This window comes from Mirounga angustirostris, unplaced genomic scaffold (genome assembly GCF_029215605.1).
Source record: "Mirounga angustirostris isolate CCGP_5_RB_7025 unplaced genomic scaffold, mMirAng1.0.hap1 SCAF_7, whole genome shotgun sequence".
In the NCBI taxonomy this organism is placed as follows: domain Eukaryota; kingdom Metazoa; phylum Chordata; class Mammalia; order Carnivora; family Phocidae; genus Mirounga; species Mirounga angustirostris.
The window spans coordinates 112,939,110-112,965,435 of record NW_026991715.1 but is presented as its reverse complement, the minus strand read 5'-3'; the positions used below and the strand labels follow the sequence as shown (position 1 = coordinate 112,965,435).

At 53.0% G+C, this 26,326-nt stretch overlaps 2 protein-coding genes across 5 annotated transcripts in view; one reads left to right on the top strand and one right to left on the bottom strand.

Annotated features, from left to right (window-relative positions):
- The window catches only part of PPARGC1B (PPARG coactivator 1 beta), a 111,670-nt gene extending 91,918 nt beyond the window's left edge, over window positions 1-19,752 (top strand). Inside the window, exons 6-12 of one of the 4 annotated variants that reach the window (XM_064596679.1) lie at window positions 399-435; window positions 1,050-1,114; window positions 2,261-3,050; window positions 6,514-6,589; window positions 8,639-8,763; window positions 11,182-11,336; window positions 15,316-19,752. In XM_064596679.1, the coding sequence (XP_064452749.1) occupies window positions 399-435; window positions 1,050-1,114; window positions 2,261-3,050; window positions 6,514-6,589; window positions 8,639-8,763; window positions 11,182-11,336; window positions 15,316-15,335 (1,268 nt within the window). In that variant the 3' untranslated portion in view covers window positions 15,336-19,752. Of the gene's footprint in view, window positions 1-398; window positions 436-1,049; window positions 1,115-2,260; window positions 3,051-6,513; window positions 6,590-8,638; window positions 8,764-11,181; window positions 11,337-12,214 lie in introns of those variants that run through there. The other 3 variants (XM_054513964.2, XM_045902969.3, XR_006795553.3) reach the window with 3 other exon arrangements.
- A 3,149-nt stretch (window positions 19,753-22,901) lies between these two features.
- PDE6A (phosphodiesterase 6A) overlaps window positions 22,902-26,326 on the bottom strand; it is a 57,207-nt gene continuing 53,782 nt past the window's right edge. Inside the window, exons 21-22 of the mRNA XM_045887797.2 lie at window positions 25,388-25,535; window positions 22,902-23,465 (exon numbers count right to left, since the gene is read on the bottom strand). Of these exons, the coding sequence (XP_045743753.1) occupies window positions 23,386-23,465; window positions 25,388-25,535 (228 nt within the window). The 3' untranslated portion in view covers window positions 22,902-23,385. The remainder of the gene's footprint in view (window positions 23,466-25,387; window positions 25,536-26,326) is intronic.

Below are 26,326 nucleotides of genomic sequence, written 5' to 3'. Positions count from 1 at the left end.
GTCAGACACAGAAACTGAGGCACAGCGGTATCGAGCGACCCGTCCAGCTAGCGAGTCCGTCCATCTGTCCACCTGTGCCTGGGCCCCCCAGCCCCTGGCCATCCCTGGGGCTCCCCCCGCCCCGCACTGTACTACACTGTTTGGCCAGAAGGGGTCACCTGCTCTTTCCGAAACCTCCCGTAGCCCTCCCGCTGCTCATGTTGCTGAGACCCTGGGAAGGAAGGTGGCTTTGAGTTGTCCCTGCCCTTCCCTAAAAATGACGGAGGCTTTTGGGTCACATGCCTGCAGGGAGCCCTGCTTGGCACCAGTGGGAGTTCGGGGTTTCCTCCAGAGGGAAACGTCTGCTAGTGATGCCGTGTTGGGGAATCTTATTTTTTTCTTTTTCATCTTCTTTGCAGACTCTCCCAGGTGCCTCATGCTGGCCTTGTCACAAAGGTAGATTTTTGGAAATCACTGGTTTATTATTCCATGAGTCTTTGTCCTGTTGGGTATGTGTATCGGGGGTGGGGGCTTGAGTGGGTGGTCAGCCTCTGTGCCTGCCCCGTCCCATGCCCCCACCCTCATTGCCATGTGGGGCCCTCGGTAGCTGGGGTCCCTCAGAAGGGAGGTCTCTGCAGGCCCAGGAAAAGTGGGGAATTAAGGTTTCAGGCCATTTCATAAGCTGTCCTCTCCAGGACGGGGGAGGGGGGTGGAATTCTTTTCTCCGCAGGGGAAAGCTGATAATACTGTGTGGCTTTGGCAAGTCTCCTCCCCACTCTGGGCCTCAGGTGCTCCTTCTGTAAAATAAGGAGGGTGTTGGAGAGTGATGATGCTTGCCGTCTCTCCATCCTCCAGAACATGTCTCCTGTGTCTCCTGCCAGAGCTGTAGGCTGCTTTGAATTCCTCTAAGCCAGGATGGGGGTTTCCCAGAAAATTCTCCCTGGAACCCACGTCTGTGGGCAGCAGAACCAGGGTCTGTCACAGTGTCCCGTTGCCCTCCTTGCATGGTGGGGAAGTGGAGCCTGCTGCTGATGGGCCTCTTTCCTTTCTGTCCTCCCCACCCCCACCAGTGACCCTCCTTTCGGCAGGAAGAGCTTTGAGCAGACCTTGACGGTGGAGCTCTGTGGCACCGCAGGTGAGCCCGGGGCTCGGCTGGTAGGGTGCCCTTGGGGGAGCCGACACGACTCCTGGCCACGAGTCCCCACACGGAGCGGCCCCCTCGAGCCCTCCCTGCCACTGCTGCACAGGCTGCAGGGCCCCGAAGGTGCACAGTGAGGGTGTCGTAAGGGGGAGAGTCAGCCAATCGGCTGCAAACGATCCGCACATGAGCTGAGGGCGGGGTTAGGAAAGGGACACACGTCTCCCCCCGAAGGAGCCCACCATCTTCTGTAGGAGACAGACTCACGCCATGACGAGTCCTGTTCCAGGCACACGCATTCAAAGTGTGTGCCAGAGCTCTGGGAGCACGCAGGAGGGGGCGGGCGGGGACCGGAGTGTGGCCCGGGAAGATTTGCAAGGCCTCCAGAGCAGGGGGCTTATGAGCCGGGCTTGCCGGAGGAGCAGAAGCTGGGGAGATGAAGGAGGCGGGCAGGAGGTCCCTGGTGGGCAGGATTGATGGGAACAGAGGCACGTGGGGTGAAATCACAGGTGCCCCTGGGGAGGCTGGTCACCTGGAGTCGCTGCGTAACAAAAGGGGGGCGGGCAGGAAGGAGCCATCACAGAAGGCCGAGAGGAATGCCGGGCTGAGGGTTTGATCTCCATCCTGGAGGCTTCAGGAGCCCCTGAAAGGGAGAGGTCGCGGGTGTTCAGCAAGTGCCCTTGGGTGCACTGGGGAGGAGGGAGGCCAAGGTCAGATGCGGGAAGCACTGATGGCACTGTGGCGGCCTGGTCCAGGTGGGAGGTTTGACCTGTGGCGCCTGCCTCCTTCCCACTCAGGGGACCTCGGAGCCAGTTGAGCGAGCTTGTTGAGTGACTGGATGTAGAACAGGAGGGGATATCTCAAATGACCTGAAGGTTTGGGCTTCTGTGCTCAGGCTACAGAGGGATGGCAGGGGGATTTCATCACATGCCCGCTCGAGATTGGCCGTGGACTGTGTGCGGAGTCCCGGGCCACATTCAGGCTCAGCCAGCCGTGCAGCGATTGGTTAGTGACGCCTGCCATTCGTTGGGCTGGGAGAATGGTGGTACCTGGGCTGCTTATTTGCCATCCCAGACTAGAGTCTCTGTCCATTGGAGAAGTGATCTGTCTCCGCCTCACAGGGTTCTCCTCTTGCTTGGCTAGGACTCACCCCACCCACCACACCTCCCTACAAGCCCACAGAGGAGGACCCCTTCAAGCCAGACATCAAACACAGCCCAGGCGAGGACAGAGCTCCCAGCCTCCCCAGCTTGGAGGGCCTCCAGCTTGGGGCCGCCCCCGTGGCTGCCCACAAGCTGCCAAAGAAGCACCCAGAACGGAGCGAGCTCCTGTCCCACCTGCGGCATGGTACAGCCCAGCCAGCCTCCCAGACTGGTCAGAAGCGCCCCTTCTCCTGCTCCTTCGGAGACCATGATTACTGCCAGGTGCTCAAGCCAGAAGGTGCCCTGCAGAGGAAGGTGCTGAGGTCCTGGGAGCCGTCTGGGGTCCACCTTGAGGACTGGCCCCTTGTTGGGGCCCCACGGGCTGCGGGGCAGGCCTCCGACAGGGAGGAAGACAGAAGCTGTGACGGTGGTGCCCCCACCAAGGACAGCGCGCTCCTGAGAGACCACGAGATCCGCGCCAGCCTCACCAAGCACTTCGGGCTCCTGGAGGCCGCCCTGGAGGACGAAGACCTGGCCTCCTGTAAGAGTGCGGAGTATGACACAGTCTTTGAGGACAGCAACAGTAGCAGTGGTGAGAGCAGCTTCCTCCTGGAGGAGGACGAGGACGAGGACGATGAAGAGGACGACTCGGGGCTCAGCCCCCCTCGCTCTGACCACTGCCCCTACCAGAGCCCCCCAAGCAAGGCCAGTCGGCAGCCCTGCTCCCGCAGCCGCTCCAGCTCCGGCTCCACCTGCCGCTCCTGGTCACCAGCCGCCCGGAGGACCTTCAGGTACGGGTACGGATGGGTGGCCTCAAGGGGGACAGTGGGCAGCTGAGGACCGCGGTTCCCAGGGTGCCAAGGGAGGGAGGAGCCCTGAAGCCGGGGCTCCGTCTCCCCATGTGGCCCACGTCTGGTCCGAGGCCCTGGAGGTTCTCCCTGGGGCAGTTGTGGGCAAGTTGTGGAAGCAAGCAAAGCCTGCTATGTGATGGTCAGGAGGCACCCAAATCTCTTGGCCCTGGGAGAGCAAGAAAGCCCACTGCCTGGCCATTCGTGGCCTTTATGTCTAAGTGAACGTGTCCCTTACTCATCTGTGTTTTCTGCTTTTATATTTGTAAACCGGACCCAGTTTAGTATCTATGTGACATCGACACGTGAAAGGAAGATTAGCAGAATTCTCATCTGCGTTCTAAAAAAAAAATAATACCTGACAAACAATGAATCATGGAACACTTCATCTAAAACTAATGATGTAATGTATGGGGATTAACATAAGAATAAAAAAAATCATAAAAAAAAAATACCTGGACTTAAAGCAGGGATAAGGTTTATTCCCATTTCTTGGTGCTGCTGAGCTGTGCAGGACTTCTAGCAGCCAGCCGTCCCCCTGGTTGCTGCTGACCTTCCCACAGGGATGGATGGTGTATCATGAGCCTGTGTGCTCCTACCATCTTGGCTCACTGAACTGGTCTGAAAGAAGGTGCCGGTCCAGAAGTCCACGGGGAGCTGGGCAGAAAGAATGGAGGTTTGGCATATGTTGGTGGAGACAGGTTGCTTCTCTCCCCGATCACAGCAGGACCTGATTCTTCACCTGAGGGAGGCCTGAGGAGGGTCAGTGCAGGTCCCAAACCCTCTGCCTGAGATGCACGTGAATGACCACTAGATGGTGCTCTCGGGTCTGGAGCCGGGCCCCGGCCACGTGGCGCTCGTTACCCTGTGATGACTGGACCCCACCCGCCCAGCGTCTGAGTCTGTGCGTCTGGGGGTGGTGGTGGAGAATCTGCATTTCTAACTAGTTCCCAGTGATGATGATGTCTCCAGAGTGCCAGACTCTGAGACCCAGAATTCAGGTAATAGAAAAATATCTTTTCTTAGAAAAACTCCGCTTTATATATCTATACCAGTAGCTCTTATCTGTTTGAAAATCTGATTAAAGCAAACACTCCTCTTCCCCTTAAAATGTACATGGACCTCTAACTGGGCATTCACTTTTAGGGGGTTTGTAGACTCGAGACACTAAGGTTAAGAAGCCCTGCATTACCTGTTACTCAAAATGAGTTCCTTCTCGATTTCTCTAAAAGCCCTTCTACGTAATAAGCCAGGATGATTGGTCGGACCTCTCTGAGCCCTCTTTCCGGCTCCAGTCTCCTGGTATGCGCATTAGGCAGTTTCCTCTGCAACATTTCGTAGCTCAGAAGCTACTAAGGCTCTTTTCTTTTAGAAATACAACCCCCAAGGCTGGAACTGGAGCTTCCTGGCCTCCATTCCCTCCTGACCAGTTCAGGGCTGTTGGGGGAAGGCCTGCATTCATGCACTTGCCTGCAGAGAGTTGGGAGCCTCTCTAGAAACTCCCATGGATTCTCCTTTTCCTCCTCTAGAAACTCCATGGATTCTCCTTTTCCTCCTCTAGAAACTCCATGGATTCTCCTTTTCCTCCTCTAGAAACTCCCATGGATTCTCCTATTCCTCTTCTTGCTTTTGGGCCAAGTTCAGGGCTGGCTTTTTCTGCTCCCTAGAGAAAATTAAGTGGTTAATTCAATTCTTGCTCAGCTGACAGAACTTGGCGCCTGGTAAATCTGGTAAACTGGTCATCCGTCTTCTCCAAACCCACATTTTTTCACCCATGCTTCCAATACCAAACATTGGTCCACAAGTGTTTTGTTTTTTTGTTTTTTTTTTTTTAAAGATTTTATTTATTTATTTGACAGAGACACAGCAAGAGAGGGAACACAGGCAGGGGGAGTGGGAGAGGGAGAAGCAGGCTTCCCGCCGAGCAGGGAGCCCGATGCGGGGCTCGATCCCAGGACCCTGGGATCATGACCTGAGCCGAAGGCAGACGCTTAATGACTGAGCCACCCAGGCGCCCCGGTCCACAAGTGTTTTGAGCTGGTTTAAAAATAACAAACCCCACAGTACCTTCTGGTCACTCTCAGCTCTTCAGGTGGGAAACTGCCAATCTGTTGCAAAGGGATGATGATACTGTTATTTATAGCACTTTATTTATTTATTTATTTTTCAATTTTTATTTTTATTTTTTTATTGGAGAGAGAGAGGGCAGGGCAGAGGGTGAGAGAGATTCCCAAGCAGGCTCCATGCCCAGTGCAGAGCCTTACTCGGGGTTCAATCTTGTGACTCTGAGATCATGACCTGAGCCAAAGTCAAGAGTCGGACGCTTAGATGACTGAACTACCCAGAACGCATTTATAGCACTTTAAAGTTTGCAAGTCATATCCCCTTCTGTGACCCTATTTAGCTTCACAGATGCACTTGGAGGGCACATCTGCTTCTTATCCCCATTTTATAGATGAGGTTGCTGAGGCTCTTAAGAGGTGCAACAGAAAAGCAAGCAAGCAATTATTGAGCAGGTCTTGAGCTCAGCATTTTCTAATTTGCGCCTCACAAATGGCCAAGGAGGCTGTACAGTCAGTTCTCCCTGTCTTATAGTCGAAGAACTGGAACTAGGGGGATGTAAATAACTAGCCCAAGGTCACCCAGCAGGGAGGTGGTAGGGCCAGGATTCAAACGCAGGCCGTCTGACCAGAGAGCCGATGTGCTTATCCTATGCGCTGAATTTCCCGAGGACACAGATGGAACGGGCAGAGCCAGGACTCCCCGCCAGCCGCGCATGCCACGCTCCTTCCACTCTAGCATCTGGCTCCCTGGAGGAGGCCAGGCGAGAGGATGCGGGCATGTGATGCCCAGGAGGGTCCTGGGACTGCGCGCCCGGGCTGAAGAGCCTCATAGCCGGACTGGCCGTGGGGGCTGTGACCGCCGGGCTCACCTCTTGGCTGGGCACCAAGCGCTAGAGAGCAGTGGGTCTAGGATGAGCAGCTCTCCTTCTAGCTCTGGCTACCCCACGTTCTAGCTTTAGGCAGATCCCATACTGAACCTGAGCCTTGGGGTTTTCCTTTGGAAAATGGGGAAACGTAAGACCTCATAGGTTGCTTTTCCCCCATCAGATCAAATGCAGTAATGAAGCGAAAGAGCCCTCATGGCATAAAAAGGCGCTGATTAGCGACACGGTGATTCCCAGCAATCCAGTCCCAGAAGCTGTGGCCAGAGCCATGTGTCCGATGGTGCAGACCCGCACGCAGTCCCGGGCTGTCGCTGCTGGGGGCGAAGCTGGGCTTCTGCAGGCGCCCTTGTGAGCGAGTTCGAAAGAAGCGTCCCTTGCTTCCTGGGGCAGCTGCACCCGCCCACCCTGCCGTGGTCCCTCCTGAGAGTGAGTGCCTCTGCTTTGCTTGTTCACTGACAGATGTGAGAGCAGAGGGCCGTGTTCAGACGGAACGCCAAGCGTCCGGCATGCCAGGAAGCGGCGGGAAAAGGCCATTGTAAGTGATCTGGGGCCCCGGAGCCCGGAGTGAGTGGGGAAGAGCAGGGGCATCAGGACGTGCCAGGACTTCCTAGACCTGAAGCCCTTTGAGGCTGGCTGTGGCCTGCAGAAGATAATTCCATTTCTCTGACTTCAGAAAGCACCAGGGTCCCCAAAGGGCACCAGAGGTGGCATCGTGCAAAGTGTGGCCTAGGGACTGGCTGTGAGGCACGGAGCCGGTGGTGATTTTAGGGCTGAGCATTGGAGGCTCGACAGGGCCAAGAGGGCAGGCTGTGTGTGTGTGTGTGTGGTGGGGGGGGGGCAGCGGGGAGCAGAGCTGGGCCAACCAGGCCACAGAGCAGCCCTGCTGCCACCTTCTGTGTGACCTTGGGCAGGTCTCCCAGCTTCCCTGAGCCTCAGTTTACTCATCCATACATAAGGGAGTTGGGCCTTGTCCTTCCTAAGGGTCCCCCAGCTTGATCAGGGCTAAGGGATCAGGAGAGCCTGCTCCCTGCTTCCCACTGACCTCCCTCATCCTCCCCCAGAGTTAGTCTCTGGGCCCAGGCTGTGCCAGGAAGCTGCAGAGGAGAGCTGGAACCAGCCCCTCCACGTCACTGGAAGGAAGGGAAGGGAAAGTAAGACGGGGCGCAGACAGACTTGAGCTTGATTGCTTTCCCCCGTGACGGGTGCTCCGGGGCAGGGACGGCGGGGTGGGTCCATGAGGTGTGCACACCCAGAGGTGCACAGCTGTCAGCAAGCAGGTCCTGACCAGCACGGGCTGTGCCTGGAGCGTCTTTCTGGAATGCATGTGTGGCCATTCAGCGGTTGTGACGTGTTTGGCATGAGCGAGACTGACAAGGTTCCCCCCAATTCCTGTGGCTGGGGCAGAAGGGGGAGAAGGGCAGCAGACTCATAAACAAGGAATAATCACTGTAATCAGAGGTGGGGAGGGGCACGGTGGCAGTAATCATGGCAGGCTAAAGTCTCCGAAATCAACAGTCGTGTGTTGACTGTCGGGGAGGATGTGTTCATAGGGCGGTCTGGGAAGGACATCGGCAAGGAGCTAGATGCTGATGGATGAAAGGGGCCACCAGGCAGTTTCAGGAGGACCGTGGGGCCAAAGCAGCAAAGAACCTTACCAGTTGAAGGAGCCGCCAGGAGCCTGGGGGAGGGCGTTCCTTCACTGAGCAGAACCCCGTTCCCCTGCGATTGGCAGTGGAGGCCTACCGTGGCCCCTGGGCCGACCTTCCCTCCCTGTCCTCTGTGAGATGAGAATGGAACGGCTCCAGAATCACTGGCCTGAACCTGTTCCCAGAGAAAGCCTGTCCAAACCAGAACCTGTCGTTTGACCCACTGGAGCACAGGTTTCCAGGAACGCAGCTGGAGTTGACCCAGCGGGTCAAAATAGCTCTTCCAGCAGCAGGGCCTTGAACTGGATCCAGTCACAGATTGGAGAGGAGAGGAGGAGACATTCCAGCCTGGGTTTCTCCCCACCCCTCCCTCTGCTGGGCTGTTCGAGGGACCCAGCTCACCTGATGTGACCTCTTAAGTCACAGTGTCTCCATGCTGGCCTGGCACAGCTGGGGATGATGGTGGCTCCGAGCCCCATGGCCTGCATCCCTTTGCCCTCCTCCCAGCCCACCGTGACCCCCACAATGACCTGGCTCCCCATCCTTGCCCATTACCATCTTGGCAACTTGCCTTTCTACCACAACCTCCCCCACGACCAGAAAAAGTCCCAGGCTCAGAACACAGCTGTGGAAGTAGGCAGTTACATTAATGATGAACCCTTCTCTCGTCTCTGTCCCTTCTCGGCTCCTTTCCTTCAAGCGAGCAGTTGCTTCCTTTGGGAACCATTCCCCATCCGACTCTCGGCGGCCCCTCCGGCAACAAGGCAGGTCTTCTGGGATAGGGATCGTCATCGTCCTCTCTGACTCCAGCCCCAGCTGGTGTCACCCACTCAGCCAGGTGTCATGGGCTGAGGACGAGGACTCCACAGGAGCCCACCATCAAGGGGGTCCCAGGAAGCCAGGCAGTGACTGGGTCTTTCTGTGTTTCCCTTCTTGAGCAGGGCGAAGGCCGTGTGGTGTATGTTCGAAATCTCTCCAGTGACATGAGCTCCCGAGAGCTGAAGCGGCGCTTCGAAGTGTTTGGTGAGATTGTGGAGTGCCAGGTGCTGACGAGAAGCAGGAGGTGAGTCAGGTCAAGCTATTGCAGAAGAGGGGAGCGGGGAGGGGCAGAGGTCCCAGTCCGCGCCTGGCCACACAGAAGATGCCCGAGATGTGCAGAACAAATCTGATGAAACCCGCAGCCTGGACCTGGAGAGCCAGGCCCCAGAGAAGGTCCAGTAACAGTTGTGCGGCCTAGCAGTAAGCTGGTGGTTTGCTAAGTGCCAGGCAATTCCTGTGCGTTCTCTTCAGCCTTCGGGCATGCCTGTGGCCTCTGCGCTCATTCTAGCGCTCTCCCTTTCGGGAGAGCTCAGACCAGTTAAGTGATCAGCTAGTTAGTAGCAGAGCTGAATCTGCAGCCCACATGTCCGCTTCAGGTTCTCTACCTTGGGGCTGGTACAGGGCAGCAGACAACCCCCAGGGGCTTAACTGCACACTTGTACTGGAACGCCGCTGACCTGCAAGACCCCCGCTACTCACATCCCTCCATTCCACTGGACCAGCCAGCTTCAGACCTTTTATTCTGCTGGGTGTCTTGGTTTTTCCTCCCTCACCTGGGGAAGCAGTGTTCATCTGTCAGGGGATCTGCAAGAAGAATGGGTTGTGTGTAAATGCACAACTTAGATGTCAAAACTGTCAGTTTCGAGATAATTCTAAAGTATCTCCCATTGTATTTGCCAACTAGGTTATTGAGGTTTTTAAATTCTAATTTAACGATCATTTTTAAAAGCTTCATTGAGAAAATAGTTTCTATATAGGAATCATTACACACTTCATACCCATTAAGGTGGCTACAGAACATCCCAAGTGTTGACAAGGGTGTGGAGAAATCAGAACCCTCGTGCACGTTGGTGGGAATGCAAACTGGGGCAGCCACCATGGAAACCGGTATGGACGCGCTTCAAAAAATGAAATAGAGAATTACCGTGTGATCCAGCAATCCGCTGCTGGGTATATACTTAAAAGAATCGAAAGCAAGATCTCGAAGAGATACTTGCACGCCCATGTGTATAGGAGCTTTATTCATAATAACCAAGAAGTGGAAACAACCCAAGTGTCCGTTGACTCATGAACAGATAAACAAAATGCAGTCTCTGCATACAGTGGAATATTACTCAGCCTTAGAAAGGAAGGAAATCCTGTCACATGTCTCAAGCATGGATGGACCTTGATAATCATAACCTCATTATGCTCTATGAAATCAGCAGTCTCAGAAGGACAAAGATTGTATGATTCCATTACATGAGTTATCTGGAGTAGTCCAATGCCAGGAAACAGCAAGCAGCAGAGAGAGTGGAGATCCGTTCCCAGCAGCGTGAATATACTGAACACACTACTGAACTTGTTCTAAAGATGGTACATTTTATGTTTTGTGTTTTTTACCACAATTAAAACAAAAAAGTCATTACACAAGCAAACTGTTTTTTAAGTTCTGTGCAGTATTCAGGACATCAAATGGAAAGAGCATGCAAAAACAAAGCGAGCAGTCCTGGACGTTTTGAGAGGTGGAGGGGGCCGACTTTGGCCTGGCTCAGAGAGGAGTCAGGAAATGTGATTCAGCTGAGTGTTAATTAGGCGCCTGGTGTTGGTAAGCCCGTCCTGAGCGGTAGGGGGACTCCACCGTGTCTCTGCCCTGAGGATTCTACATAGCAGAGGGACTAGCAGCCAGGATTCTTTTTCTTGCTATTTGTAGAGCTGAAGAGCTGAGGGAAGAACTGGCTTTAGGAGCCCCTCGCCTCACATCCTTCTCGTGCAGGCTGCCCTCCGACGGCAAAGTGGCTGCCTCCAGCTCTAAGCTTACCTACCTCCTACCGGGGAAAGGAGGGGTCTCCCTCACAGTTCCAGCCAAGAGCTGGGACAGATTCTTTGGGTTTCTGCTTTGGGCAGCAGGCGCATCCTTGGACGGGTCGCTGCGAACACACGGCACCGTTGTCAGAGGAAGGGGAGTGGATGCTGAGCAGGCAGACACAGTGTTGTCTACCACAAAGGACGAGATGTGTACAGAACACCAGCTATATTAGGGAAGGGGGAGGCCACATTAGCAGCCAAGGAAGTGGTGGCCGAGGCTGGCTTCGAAGGAGGCAGGAGGGCTAGAGTGGGGGTAGAGGTGTGGCAAATAAGCTTTCTTGCTGGGAGGCCTGAGTTTGAATACCCTGCCCTACCACTTGCCTTTGGGGCAAATTCTGAGCTCCGCAGAGCCGGTTTCCTCATCCCTGATGGGGAGCAAGTAGAGGCACGTGGCAGACGTTCTGTGAAATCACCTGCTCTTACTATTATTACACAGTAGAGGCCGGCCTAGCGATGGCCATCATCTGTATTTGGGGGGCCATGCGACATGGTTACTGAATCAGTGTGGCTCTCCGCTCATTATCTCATCATGGGTGGTCTGAGAGTGTCGACCAAGCTGGCTCAGTAACGTGCTCCCCCTGACCTCTCCCCACAGAGGCGAGAAGTACGGCTTCATCACCTACCGGTGTTCGGAGCATGCTGCCCTGTCTCTGAGGAATGGCGCTGCCCTGCGGAAACGCAACGAACCCTCCTTCCAGCTGAGCTATGGAGGACTCCAGCACCTCTGCTGGCCCAGACACACTGACTATGGTGAGTGCACAAGGCCCCGCCACACTCCAGTGAGACCTAAAGCCCGCTCTGACCCAGCTCTCGCCCTAAAGCTCTAACGTGCCTGCTGGTCAAACTTCGCAGCCTGGAGGCTGCCATCTTGTTTCTCTTTTGGTCTCCGGTCCGTCTTGTCCTGTCTCAAGACTGGTACCAAGAGAGAGATTCGAGGCCCCTGTGGCCTCTTGGAAGGTCCAGTCTTGTGTTCATAGCCAGTTGGCAGAACCATGATTAACTGTCTCTTTTACCTCTCGGGGGCCAGTGGCTGCCCTGCTGCTTTTCGGGGGCATTCCATCGTGGCCCCAACCAACAGGCAGCAGGCAGCCTTGTCTGTCAATGGGCCGCAGCGAAATAATACTGTCAGCACGCCCTCGCCACTGGGGGACGAGTTAGTGAAGAAGGACAAAGACGTACCGTTTAGGAGAGAGGGATCTATAGAGGAGACTCTGACCTGTCTCCGTAGCGCGGGTCCGAGGGTGAGGACACGCAGGAGGGTTCCTGGCCAGGCCGTGTTTCGCCTGGCTGCCCGTCCACGGGGCATCCTAGCTTTGTTGGCCACCTTAGGTGACGTCAGCAGTGGTTTACCAGTGGGCAAGAAGCTCTTAGGGAGACAGCTTTGTAGGATATCGGAGCTAGAAAGGAGCTGTGGGGCACGCTAGTTGGGGCCACCGTGTTCTGGAAACAGGGCAGCCCCAAGCCCTTGACGACGGGGCAGAGGTAATGCTTGCTGTCTAGTGCTCTCTGAGGCCTTGGGCCACACGCGCTCCACGGGGCTGACCCTGGTGGCAGGTTTCCTGATGGTCCGGCCTTTCTGAGTTGCTCACCGCCTTCCCCTCTCCTTGACTCCTCCACCCCCTGCCCAGATTCCAATTCAGAAGAGGCCCTTCCTGCGTCAGTGAAAAACAAGTACGAAGCCATGGATTTTGACAGCTTACTGAAGGAGGCCCAGCAGAGCCTGCATTGATAACAGCCTTAACCTTCGAGGAATACCTCAATACCTCAGACAAGGCCCTTCCAATATGTTTACGTTTTCAAAGAAATTAAGTATACAAGAAGGCGAGAGCACGAGCGCGTGAGAGAACACACGTGAGAGAGAGAGAGAGAGAGACTTGAAACTGCTGTCCTTTTAAAAAAAAATAATCAATGTTTACATTGAACAAAGCTGCTTCCGTCTGTGAGTTTCCATGGTGTTGATGTCCCACTGCCACCATAGCGTCCTCGCTTCCGGCGGGCGGCCCTGGGCGCGCCTCCCGGTGCTGGGCCAGCCCCCGTCCCCTCGCTCCCTGCCCGGCTCCCCTCGTAGACGTGCAGCCGTGTGCACCATAACAGTTCTCGTCCGTAGTATGTGATGATGAAATTGTTACTCGTGAATAGAATCAGGATTATACACTCGTTTTTAATTGAAGAAAAACAAAGTATATCCTTCAAATAATGTATTTATGGCTCAGACGTACTGTGCCTGGGATTATTGTATCGCTTCCTTGAGTTTTTAACTATGCACTGTCGTGAGGTGTTTGCCACTGAGTTGCCGTGCTCCCTGGGCCAGGGCGCCCTAGAGGTGCTGGGTGGCTGGCGGGTTGGTCCCCAGGGGAGCGCGGGCTGCAGCCACAAGTCAGAGCAGTGGAGAAAGGCTTCTGGGACTCGCCTGCCAAGCTCTGCCCTGTCTCTCACTGAGCACGTATGGGTCCAGTTCCAGTTGGAACCCTCACCTGGTGCCAGCCGGTGCTCGGAGCTTGGACCTGGCCTGGAGTGCTCGGATCCTGGCAGAGCCTGTAAGGAAGGTGGGGTGAGCCGCCTGATTCTTGTTTTCCCAGGCGAGGTGGGCAGTGCCCCAAGAGGGGATGTGACTTGCCCGAGGTCCCATGGCCAGTGACGGGGCGGAGCAGTGACCCAGCCCAGGCCTCCTGATTCCTGGTCCCATGCTCTTGCAATAGCTGGGGTAAAGATGCACAGTTCCAGGGGCCGGTAGAGGTGAGGCCAGCTACGTTGGGCCACAGGCTAGAGGCCTCTGGGCTTACTTGGAGGGTTAAGTCGAAAGCTGGCTCGCCAGCATTAGGCAAGTTTAGGCTCGGGCATGCGTCTTGATCCAGAGGGTTCTGTGGTTTGCCTATACATGTGGACATGCCATCAGAACCTCAGTGACATACCTGGAGTGGCACAGGCAGGTGATCTGGGAGCAGTCATCCTTCCGGGGCCAGCCACCAACCCATTCTCCTCCTACCAGCTTGTCTTGAGGCAGGGGAAGCAGGAGGGGCATGTGGGGGCCGGGGGTGGAGAAGACAATCTCCAAGGTCCTTTCCAACTTAGACAACATTCTAATTGGGCTTTACTTTAAATTTTATGTTCTTGAGTGATGTCAAAACCATGTCCAGCTTAGATGTTCTGCAGGTGCCTTGGGGGGCCATTCGTGAGGGAAAGCATGGCCAGGCAGGGTATGAGCTCGTTACCTCCAACTTCATCTCATTCGTATGTCAGGGTTCCTTGGGAAATTTTTGTATTAAGAAGAAAAGAAAGAGAAAAAGTCCTGCTTGCTTTAAAAACTTTTGAAATTAACTCAGTAAACTCAACAAGCTAATTTAATCTATTGCTCCTGCCAGGCTTAGAACTTTGAGAATTGGTATTTGATCATTATTATTATTTTTAAGCTGATCAGATACCTGAGTAGGTATCCCATGGGCTTGTCCTGGGAGGTGAGCATACTCCAAGCCCACGGAGAAGAAGGCTGGAGGAAGCGGGCTTTAGAAGGAATAGGGAATTTGAGCTCCTGCGTATCAAGTCACTTCCTTCTACCTCCCTGGGCCCCAACTTCCTTTTCTGTGAAATGGACTGAGGGGGAGAAGTAGGCAAGAAGTAGGGACCCTAAGGTCCCTGCCAGCTCTTCTGCAAAGGTGGTCTCTAGCTCAAGATGGCAAATACATGGCTCATGTACCACTATTGCCACATCCTTGGCCAGTGGCAGACATAACTAATCGACCACAGCACTCATGTTCTTTGAGCTTGTGAGTTCTTTTAGAATTCTCAACACAGTGCTCTGGGCAGCTATTACTAATGGATCAGAGTTTAACTAAACCATCTGACATCCTGGTCTGATCTTTGAAAGGTTTCCATCATATAGACCCAAATGGTGGCTGGGTTTCATGCTGGCCCATCCCTGTCTATCATGTCCTGGTCTATGAGAGAAAATTCCCCTAAAGCCATTCATTGGCACAGGACTCCCAATACTGTGACACACAACCCCCACTTGGGTTTGGGGGGGAGCAAGCGGAATAGCGGACATAAAATGTTTGAGGGAGGTGGGGTTTATGAGGATGAACCACAAAAAAGGACTTTTCCACAGCACAGACCTGAACATTGTAAATTCCTTTTACAGCTGTTCACTGCCTAGCACACAGTAGGCACACAATAAATGGTTGTGGAATGCAATAGAATAGAATTTAAATCTGTCTGCTGCCTCCCCTAAGTCCTGATTTGCACCAAGGAGTACACTTAGGGTTCATCCTGTGGAAACCAGTAGGAAGGAACTTGAGATTCAGAGTCTGGAGAGCTGTTGAGTTTTGGCTCCACCAAGAGCTCTGTGACCTTGCGAAGTCACAGAATCCCTCCCCCTCTCCTCTGCTCCAGAAGGAGTTGGACTAGAGGTTCTCTAAGCCCCTCCTACTTGTTTCTTCCTTGGTTTGCCCTAGGTCAGAGATCCTCCCCTGGGCAGGTGGTCCAGGAGGGTAAAGAAAGGCAGATTTTTAGTGGAAGACCAGTCTCCCCCTCCCCTCTTCCTGGGGCAGCTGAGGCTGCCCATCACTTCCCATGGCTGCAGGACACTCGAAGGTCCTCAGATACCGCCCGTTGAGCAGAGCAGAGATGCGAGCATGGCGCTGGGAGGTCCCGTGCCTAAGGTCAGGGCTGGCTGTGGGGGGACTGCTGGCGAAGAGCACCAAGCAGTTTCTGCTTGCCATCCCATCCCTAACAGGCTACAAGGTGGAACACTGACCGAGCCTGCAGACAACCTCTATCCGGAAGACTCATTCGGTGCTGTGTATCACTAACCGAGGAGACTCCACGGTCTCTCCAGGGAAGCTAGTCCACCTTGGTCCCTCGCCCACCACATTGAGGAGTAACCCAGAGGGAGCAGCTGCTGCTAGCGACCATGTCATTGTAGCTCTGTCCCAGTGTGTGCTCTGGACGATGTTTACGTGTGATGCCCTAAAAGCTGGCAGTAGACTCTCTTGACGGCCGCCCACGCCGGGCACGTTGTGCTGTCTGTCTGTGTGCCGGGCTGGCGTTTCCAGAAATGTCCGGTCCAACCGCTAAGTGGAATTCTTCATCTCCTTCCTCAGTCGGTACCAGGCTGAATCAGAATCCTCAGTCTTGGGGGTTCTGGTTACCGAAGGAAAATGCATCAAAGAGGTAAAGAACATGAGTGGATGGAGTGCAGAGAAGGCCCCCACCCGCCCCCGCGTAGCCCATCACACCTTGCTTCCAAGTGTTGAGTCAAAGAGCCACCGAGCAGGTGTCCACATCTGCAGCGGGGCCTTGCAGTGTGGCGTGCTGACCGTGTTGGGGGGCGGGGGGGGGGGCGAGGCAGGGCTTGGGGGCAGGAGGAAGAAGGGAGGAGAGCTCTGAGCTGCAGACACTCAGTACCCAAGTCCTGGTGTGGGGAGAGACGCACTAAGAAGGCTGGCATTGCATAGAGCCTGTGCTGGGGCAAGTTTTGAGAGTGGCTTCTTCTAGGCGTCTGCAGCATGCCCGCCCAGGCCACCGAGCGAGTGGTGGGAGGCGGCGGCAGGGAGAGGGTTGGCATGTGGTCCTTCTGCAGGGACAGGGGAGAACCTCACCCCAGGCCTTGGGCTGCGCTGAAATCACAGCTGAGCCTTCAGCTTGAGAGAGGGGCCGTCCCAGCCGCAAAGCAGAACCAGCCCCGGACGGCGGGTTGATCTGACTCCCTGACATCAAAACTGCAGTCTTTTTCTTACCGTCTGAGAGGTGTCAGTTACCCTCAGATAGGACTAAGGGAGGAAATGGGATGTACAGTAGCAAATACGGTGAACCTCATGGTTTCGTTGGCCAAAGAAGAGGGACCCCCTCGTCCCTTCCCACCGAGGCAGGAGTTGGTGCAGTGTTTAAGCTGGCCGCCAGGTCCCGGGGGGTATTTGCCCACAGAGGTGGGCTCCAGGGCTGTGCGCAGAGTCCGGAGGTACAGGGTAAATGGAGGGAGAGCTCGGGGGCTGGGAAACCTACAGAAATGCCCTTGGCTGGGTGGGGGGAGGACCCCCGGGAGCCGGCTGCAGGATATCAGGAAGTAGACAGAGCCTGCCTTCGCACTGAACCAATAAAAGCACTTTGAGAAAACCACAACACTTCAGCCTGGCTCCATGTTTCTACGCTGGCAAATGTGGGTCTCCGGCTGTGTGAGGGACTCTCCTAGGGATTGGGCTGGAGTCGGGAGGGGGGCTGGTCGGCGGGGGGGGGATCGAGATTCCCTTCCTAAATAGTGGCAGAGCCGATCCTAGGGCCAGCCCTTTGCTGGCCCTTTTGTTGGAGGCCCTAGAGAAAGGGAACAGTGAGTTTAGATCTTGGTGCCTCTTTTTACGTATGTTTGAAAAGCTAAAACTGTCGGAAATGGGTTTACAGAGCAAGTCACCCAACTATAAGCCATCTCAGTGAGAAGCCTGATGTTTCTCACTTGCTGTGTGATCTGGGGCCTCTCTGTTCCCTTCACTAATGAAGGAGAGCATTGGACAGAATGAGCACCAAGGTCCCTTTCGACCCTGTTAGGCTCAGGTTCCCACCCGGGAGCATCGGGAATCGGTCACTCACCTGTGAAACCAATCTCACCCTCTGGCTGCGCCCAGCTCGAGTCCCGGGTGAGAGATCTCTGCAGGGCCACCAACCAGCAGTGGATTCAAACCCACCTGGTCCTGGCCCAGTTCCCTTATATGAGGCCAGCTCCCCGGGACAGATCAAAGCCATAGTTTCTCACGGGGATGGTGAGAAGTTCGACCCCAGCTTGGCTAGGTGGCGGTCTCGAATCTCACATTAGCCTTGTCATTGTCCCCACCGAGCAGCTTTTAATCCGACCGTTGTGACCGCTTGGCTGTTTCTCTCTTGCTCTCAGACGATACTAGCAATACACTTGTTTTTGTTTTTTGTTTTTTTCAAAACAGCTTAACTTAGGCACTTTTCACACATTTCCTTCAAGTGATTGTAAAACCTCTGGGGCAACGGGAGGCATTGATCACACTGCATGTGTTTAGGGCAGCTTTTGCTTTTTGTTTCTTTAATAATCCAGCAGTGGTGGCTGAGGCTTCGAGGTCTTGGGGGACAGGTTTTCAGATATTCCGGTTCTTCCGATACCTTGCATACCGGAAGCCGCACAGAAATCCACGTCCCCGAACCGGAGGCTTGGAGAATATGGTTTTGTAGGTGGTCCGTCCCTGGGCAGAGCAACACCTCAAAGACGTGTTTCTATGGTTAAACCCCCTCTGTGCTGTATGTTTTGTCAAAGGATCCTGCAAGGAAGCCTAACAGAGCCTCCTTTCCCACTTGGCCAGCCTTGCTCACGGCTGACTTGTGAAGGGATTGGTCAGCTTCCACCTCGGCCCTTTGCCTTATCAACGTCTGGTCGCCCTCTAGTGGCCAAAGACTGTATCCACCAGCTACCCGGATGGAAGGCAAATAAATCCTTTCGGCCACCTTGCTGTCCAACACCAATTCGGGGAATTAAATGTAACGGCCTGAGTGAACTGTCTATGTGTTTAGAACCCAGTGTAACACCAGTCAGAAGACTCCAGAAGCAACCACTTAGTAGACTGAGAAGCACACTATAGTTATTCTTTGGGCAGAGGAGACAGGAGTGGACCCTGTGTCCAGGTGCCCGGGAGGGGTTTACTCTAACTGCAATACCAGCAGCCCAGCTGCTGACCTTGTTAAGTGAACCTCTGCAAGGTGGCCCGCACTGTACCCTCGGGGCGAGCAAAGAGGTTGGGTGTGAGGATTCGGGAGCGGTGGGGGGGGGGGGTGCTGGGGGGGCCTGGCCGTGGCCTTTGGTATGGTCCACTGAATAGCCAAACAGGTCTTTTGGTTTGTTTTTGTATTTTGTATTTAAAAATTCTTGTCAAGTGTTTTTGTGTTAGGAATAAAAAGTCATAAACAATTCCCAACTTTGTTCCTTGAGGGGTGTTCTGATTCCGACGGAAACAGGTTGGCGATCTCAAGGGGTGTGTGGTCAGGGCGGTCAGTGGGACAGGGAGGCGGACCACCCGCATTTCCAGATGGTCTCTGGGGAAGATGACCGTCCAGAAGTCTGGCTCCGTGCAGTCTGCTCTGGAAATTCACCCCCACCTCCTCGTGCCACGGTGTTAATATTGGCTTGGAGGGTCTGCTTCCTCCAGAGGCGGCTGCAGAGGGTGAAACCGACACAAGATCCCTCTCCCCAACCCCAGGTTTCTAAAGAGACGGTGTCTGTGGCTAGCCTTAATCGACTGGGCGAGGGGGTCCCTATGGTCCCTTCCAGCGTTTCCAAATCTTGGACTCAAATCCTTTTCTCTTGGTGTGACCATGCAGCCTAGAGAATTCTGAGCAATAGGGAGCCGGGGCTGTCCCCGGCTCTGTGACAGGGTCAAACCAGGGAGTGGCTGAACTTGTCAGGTTTGGGCATCCCCAGGGGTACTACTGTAGGGGGCATTATCTATTGGGAAGCTCAACAAGGTAACTACAGCCTGGGGTGCGTGAGCGCAAGGCTGTGTGTGTGTGTGTGTGTGTGCCCGCGCACGCCTGTGTTTGTGCGTGTGGACTTACATTGATGCATTTCTTGAGAAAGGTGCAAGAATTTCACCTACACAGAGGGACACATCTGCTTTGTTATTTATAATAGAAAAGCTAAATTTTAATTTTTTAAAGGACACTGCTAATGATTGAGAATCGAGTTTTTAGTTTTGCTATTTTTTTTAATTGGTAGAGGATTTTTATATATTTTTTCCATTTTGTTGGGTTGTGTCCTTATTTATATAAATACTTTATCTGTAAGAGGCAAGGAAGACACCTTCTTTGCTTTTAATTATTGTGGTTGTCATCGTCCCTATTTTATTTCCGGTGTGATTTATCTGTCTTACCTTCTAAATGAGAAACCGTTTTCCTGTATTTGTACATTGTCAGATTCTATAGTTTCATAGGTAATTTAACCAAATTGCTCTATGTATTATTATTCTGTGAGTATAAAGTTCTATTTTAACGTCTGTAAATACTTCAGAACTGGCTTCTTTCCTCAGACTCCCACTGTGGGGTTATTGTTTACATCACAAAAACTGTAGAATCTCTATGCTCATGTACTGTAAATAGTGAAGTGATCTGCTTATACATAAACTTAACAAATACACTATGGAGATTAAAAAAGAAAATACCACCCACAGCCCCATCTAGGTGTGACTTTATTTGTCGGCGTGCTTGCTGTGAGGGACACCCCGCCTGCTAAGTGGGAAAAGGATTCTGGTTTCGGGGTCACTTTCCCGGAGAAGAGCCTGGTCAAGGTGGGCCCCGCAGCCGCCCCACCCCCAGCCCTCTAAGCTGTCACATTGTCACATTGCATGGCGACGGTGATCGTGAACCAGTCACACTCAGCCTCCCCCAACAGCCATTCCGTGACCAGCTTTTCGCCATGACTTTTCGAAAGTTCTCCCGCTTTCTGCACAAGGACTTCTTTGTCTGGCTACAGCTCCTTTTTCACACGAGCACACTAAATAAACATGCGGAAAGCGATATTTTGACATGTTTTTAAGCAAAAACACCAACTGACAACTGCAAAACAGTTTCTGGTCCAAAAAAAAAAACCCACAGACACACAGAAAAAACCGTTTCTGGCCAGAGGATCTGAAGAGCAGACTTGAGCTGTGTGCTGCATGTGGGTGACTTTGAACGGTTTTCCTTTGCTCACTTAGCTGCAGCGGGAGCAGTGAAGACATGACTCTCTGTCTTGGACATGTGTGTCATTTCCTTGGTTTCAAGCTCTCACGGATTTAGCCTGTATTTTGCCTTAAAGCTGCTTTAGCTTTATTTTCTAGGTGCAGTTGGAGTGCAAGAGCCCCATGGATTCCCCATGTGCCCCCAGAGGGTGGAAACATTGGTGAAGAAAATCATAGATCCACGAGAACAAGTAAAATAAGCCGTTCTATTTTATGTTCTGTGCAAGCTATTTCCAAGTTGTTGATTTCCTATGTAAACTAGCTCTCGTTTTCAGATGATTTATTTTCGCAGTCTGGAAACGGTTTGGATTTCTGCAGTTGGAGAGAAGCCCATCATGATATTTCCTGTACAGATGAATGGGGATGTTTCCGCTGTGCAGCGGGGTACTGTGACTTGAGTTGGTCTTTAGCGAGGTTATCCATGGGACTGATCACTCAGTATCTGTCGCCCCCTTGCTTGATGGTAAAGTCCAGGAAAGCAGGGCTGCTTCTCTATTCATGGCAGGGTGCCCAGCCCAATTGCTCAGGAATTCCTGAATGGACGAGTGAATGGATCCTATCCATGGCCTGATGACACAGCTAGGGAGGCAGCCAAGCCATGGAGTCACAGAAATCCCTTCAAAGATGCACTCAATGGTGTGGGAGATGTAGAGGCTCAAGACCTGTGTTTGAGACCCAACTCTGCCACTTCTGTATTGTGCAAACTTGCACAAGCCACCCCTTCGGCCCCTGGTTTCCCCGAGTATGAAACAAAATGATCTGCTTAGATGAACTCAGAGGTCCCTTATGTTCTAAAAAGGCTGATTCTCAGAAGCAGTATGGTGCAGGGAAAATGGTTACAAGCCAGGAGTCTGGTGCCAGGCTGTTTGGCTTTGAGTCTTGACTCCACCACTTACCAGCTGGGTGTCCTCGGGCAGGTTTCTTAACCTCTCTGAGTCTCATCCTCATGTGATAAATGAGGCTAAGTGATAGTTTCTAACCCGTAGGGTCGTGAGGGTGAAATTAGGTCGTGAACAGTACCTAGGACATCATAGGAGGTGTTAATCAACAGAAGCTGCTATCCTCATGCACCGTCTCATTGGTGCTAACCATAGCCCTGTGAGAGGCATGGCGGGGACTGGGACTCTCATGTGACAGATGGGGAAGGCTGAGGACTGGGGAGAGCAGAGGCAACCTGCCCAAGGAATGGAGCCAGGACCAGCATCTGTATGTTCCTGAGTGACACCTCTCCTCTTTACCCTGCCACTTAACCACTAAATGTGGCGTGCTTGGGGACATGTCGCTGTTGAAACGCTCTGAGGGTGTCAATTTCGGGAGAGTTAAAAGATGAGGGTTCCAGACCCAGCTCCCTAGTGACATCCCGACCTGCGAACGTGGGCAAGGCTCCTGCGCCAGGAGCCAGGAGTGATCCGCTATGGCAGTCACAGGGCCATGTGCTCTGTTCTCTGCGACTCGGGGCATCTGGAGGGAAGCGAGGGAACAGTGCCACGAACTTGGCTCAGCTCATGCCTTCACTGGCCTTCATTCCTCATTTATGTAAAAAGGGAGGTTGGAGGAGATCCCTGGTTTACACAGAGTTTGGAGAAACCCTCTGGTTCCCTCCTCCAAGCAAATGCTTTAATACGTTAGCCGCTGCTTTAATACATTCTCTCTGGGAGGAAGAGAAGTTCTAGAGCTATCGTCCACCTTGAGAACCAGGGACAGCGGAGCATGAGGCGAACAGGTAAATTCAGACTATGGGACAACTGACAGTGTTTCTGCAACAAGTCATTGGCAAAGGAAAAAGTGGAAGGAGCGCTTTTGTAGATTAAAAGAGGCTTAAGAGACATAACAGTTAAAGTGTGAAACTCCTTTGGATCAGAGTCAAGCAAACCAACTAATTAGGACACTTTTGCAACATTGGGGGCAAGGCGACAAAGGATAGGCTGGGCTCCCCAGAAGGCAGCTGGGCTCCCCAGAAGGCAGCCTCTGCAGTGGTCTTGGTCTGCAAGGTGCTTATTAAGGAATGCCCATAGGACCAACACCTGCGGAAGGGAAGGGAGTAGGAATGGGCAGAGGGAGAAGCTGAGCTGTGATGGAGCTCCAGTGGCAGCCTTGGTGATCCCAGCAGGAATCCTGGAGCTAGAAGGGCCCTTTGGAGTTGTCCCATGAGGGGCCAAGGTGGCTGCGCCTTAACAGGCATGGGTCCATCGTTGTGTGTAGGCCATCCTGGGAAAGGGCGTGACCTTGGACAAAGTGTCTCCTTGCAGCTGAGGTCATGTCTGTGGGACAGCACTGAGAGCAGCAGGGACAGCAGGTCCTTTACTCTTCAGGAAAGTGTCTGTGCAGCTCATCACGGCCTCTACCACAACTGGATGTGAGGTGTTCATTTGCTGCATGTGATAATAATGTGGTTATATTAGAAAACACCCAGATGTTTTTAAAGACGTGTAATGGAGGAGTGAAATGGTATGTCTGAAAGGTGCTTGTAAATACTTCAGCTAAAGAGCCTGGGTGGCTCCTTTGGGGAAGAGCATACAACTCTTGATCTCGGGGTTGTGAGTTCGAGCCCCATGTTGGGTGTAGAGATTACTTCAATCAATAAATACACTTTTAAAAAAAAGAAAAAAGACCATCAATTTAATAAAGAAAATACTTCAGCTAAGAGAAAAAAATGCAAAAGAAATGTAAAAGGATGGATGAGCAAATGTGGCAAAATCTTGATATTGGAATCTGGGTGATGAGGAAGGAGGGAGGGATTCGTTGTACAATTCTCTACTTTTGAGGATGCTTGACAATTGTTAAAAGAAAACAAACAATGAAAGTATAAGAACAAAAATGATTCTAAGCAAGCAGGTGAATCTGGCCTTAATGAAATGTTTAATTGATATCTATGCAAGCTAGAATGTTGGTTTTAGCTCAGTAAAATACTCAAAACAAAAAATGTTTGAACACCACTAGATAGGATGTAAGCTAAACTCTCTTTCAGCTTTCAAATCCTATTACTCTTTTACTTCTCAGGCAGGCTTTTGGTTTTCTGCTGGCTTGGGTAGTCTCTTTCCACGAAGGGTGGTGCCATTCCGTTCAGCGGATGCTGGTCAGCATTACTGGATGCAACAGGACTTGGATGCAGGGGCGCCCCCTGCTTGGCCGGAGCTGCCCCCCGGCTGATTTCCTGCTGCTCCTGCAATCAGACAGAAAGAGGACCCACTAGGTGAGAGGAGGCTACCATGCACTTCCCCTTTGCCCCAGTTTAGATCAAGAGTTGCAAACTCAGGGGCTTTCCACGGCTGACAGATAATCACACATGTAGAAGGCAAGCCAAGAGAAACCAAGAATGGGAAATAGGATAAGAATAAGGAAAAGAGTGGCACAATCATGATGATAAATGGCAACCAGCACTTGTCACCACTGTCTGAGAGACAACAGGGAGTGGTGGAGACTGGGGCAAACTGGAGAGATCCCCTGTCCTGTCTAAAGGGGGCAGTTAAAAGGTGAAAGCCACTCAGCTCCAGCTCACTGTTGTCCTATAAAAATGCAGACTGATGTGGCTGAATACTGATCTTTTATTTTATTTATTTATTTAAATGTTATTTGTTTGTCAGAGAGAGAGAACACAAGCAGGGGAAGCAGCAGGCAGAGGGAGAAGAAGACTCCCTGCTAAGTGGGGAACCTGATGTGGTGGGGCTCGATCCCCGGACCCTAGGATCATGACCTGAGCTAAAAGCAGACACTTAACTGACTGAGCCACCCAAGCATCCCGAATTCTGACCTTTGAAAAAAGAAATGCTGGAGATCTGGATTTTTAAAATCTGAAATATCCCAATTTTAAAACATGGACAGCAAATTCACATAAAGAGAATGCAGGCCAAACAAAACATATCTGCAGGCTACACGTTTGCACAGACCTGCCACTAGCCCCAAAGACAATTTGCAAATTAGAAAAAGATTCATCTTCCTCAGGACACTTTACTGCCATTTCTGGAAAACTGTAATAACCATACAAAGCTATGATGACTAGGGGCGCCTGGGTAGCGCAGTCGGTTAAGCCTCTGACTCTTGGTATAGGGCTCAGGTCGTGATCTCAGGAACATGAGATTGAGCCCCACATTGGGCTCCACGCTCAGCGAGGAGTCTGCTTGGGATTCTCTCACCCCCTTTCCCTCTGCCCCTCCCCCTGCTTGCACTCTCTCTCTCCCTCTCTTTAAAATAAAATAAGTAAATCTTAAAAAAAAAACCAAAAACAAAAAATGAAAAAACCCAAATCTTTGGTGAGTATCATGCACGGGACACCTCCTGGAGCTTTGCAAAAAGCAGCCCTTGTGAAATACAAACGGTAGCCCCACGTTTGCAGCCACTGGTTTAGAATCTCCCCGTGATGCCAGAGCCGAGCTGGAGCCATGACGGGGTCCATGATAAGAACACGGGTAGAGGGGCAGGTGTGCAGAGGTGGATTTAAAAATCCAGTCTGAGTGGGGTCTGGACTGTGAGGGAACTGGGCTCACACAGCCCGCAAAAGAGATGACCCGAGGGAGGGAGAGTGTGCTGTGAATCGGGAAGAGCTGGAGCAAACAAATCGCATCTGATTCCTGAAGGCGGGACTATGGCCGCTAGGTGGACATTTCAACAAGGAGAACCGCAGCTCAGGGAAGAGCCTTCTAATAGTGGTACTGAAAGAGGATGTCATGTACGGTAGTGAGCCCCCCGTCACTGGTAGTGTGCAAGCAAAGGCTCACAATGGTATCGCGAGCATTCAAACACCAGACAGAAGGCCAGAAACACAGCCCCTCAAATTCCTTCAGCCTGTAATTCTAGGTTTGCTCCTTGGCCCCTGCGTAGGGCCCTATGTGCCCAGCCTTGGAATTGGAATCTGTCCTGCATCGGCTGGCGGACAGTCGGGAATCCTAACTGGGAGGCTCAGTCCTGGGAACGAGGCTCTTCCACTGACTGTGCCTTGGCCACAGTACTTCCTCTCAGTGAGCCTCAGCACGCCGCCGTGTGCAGAATGAGGGCACTAACGGGCTGGGGAGGCCTGCGTGGGACCACACGGCTGGGAGCTCTGAGACCAGGCCAGGCACGCTGTGAGTGCTCCGTGTGTCCACACACCTTGCTTGGCTGCCTTTTGCTTTTGCTTCTCCTCCTCCAGGGTCTTCATCTTAGCATCGTATTCATCGGCGAGCGTCTTCCACTCCTTGCGGTTGTTGGTGATCCCATCCAGCATGGGAGTGATCTCCTCGTGGAAGCGGGAGAATTCCTGGAAGAGAGAGAGCCTCTGGCACAGGGGCCACACCCCAGGGTCCAGTGCAGGGGAGAGGCTGGGCTGAGCACGCCCACCACAGGAACAAGCTGCCTGGGGTGGCGGGCTTCCCGTCCCCCAGTGGTCTGCGTGCCGATGCTGTGGGGCCTGCAGTCAGCAAGAGCCCATCCATCCCTCTCTTGCTTAAAACCCTCCTGTGGCAGCCCCTTGTCCTTCAGGACGAAGTGCAAACTTCTTCACACAGCTTCCGAACCCCTCCAGGACTGCTGCCCTCGCCCCTTGACTATTTTGAACCCTCTGGGTAAGTAGAGTCCTCTACTAGAAGCTTGCAAAGCCTCTCTTCCACCTCTCACTTCATCGTAATGACTCCCTTTGCCTGTGTCCCCCAGGGGCTGTGGCCTTGGAGAGGGCAGGGACAGCGGCGCCTTGTTCACAGAGGTGGCCCTGGCGCAGCACAGGGTCTGGGGCATAAAGACACCAGGAAACACTTGCTGAGAGAAACTGGGGTTTGTGAAGGGGATTCTTAAGGCCCCTTAACTCCAAGAATAAAAATAATGCCTTGGAGCATAGCACGTGAGAGTTTATGAAGCGCTTTCTCGCCTTTGATCTCCAGAAACTCCTGGGAGGTGGGAAAACAGGATGCCTCCCTCCTAGATTTTCAGGGGAGGAAATCAAGATGCAGGTTGATGGAGTTGATTGGCTCAAGGTGAGAACGGCAAATCCAGGGCCCACTGCGGAGTTCCAGCCAGAGCCAGCTGTGCTCAGAGCTCCTGGGTTTGGATCCAGCT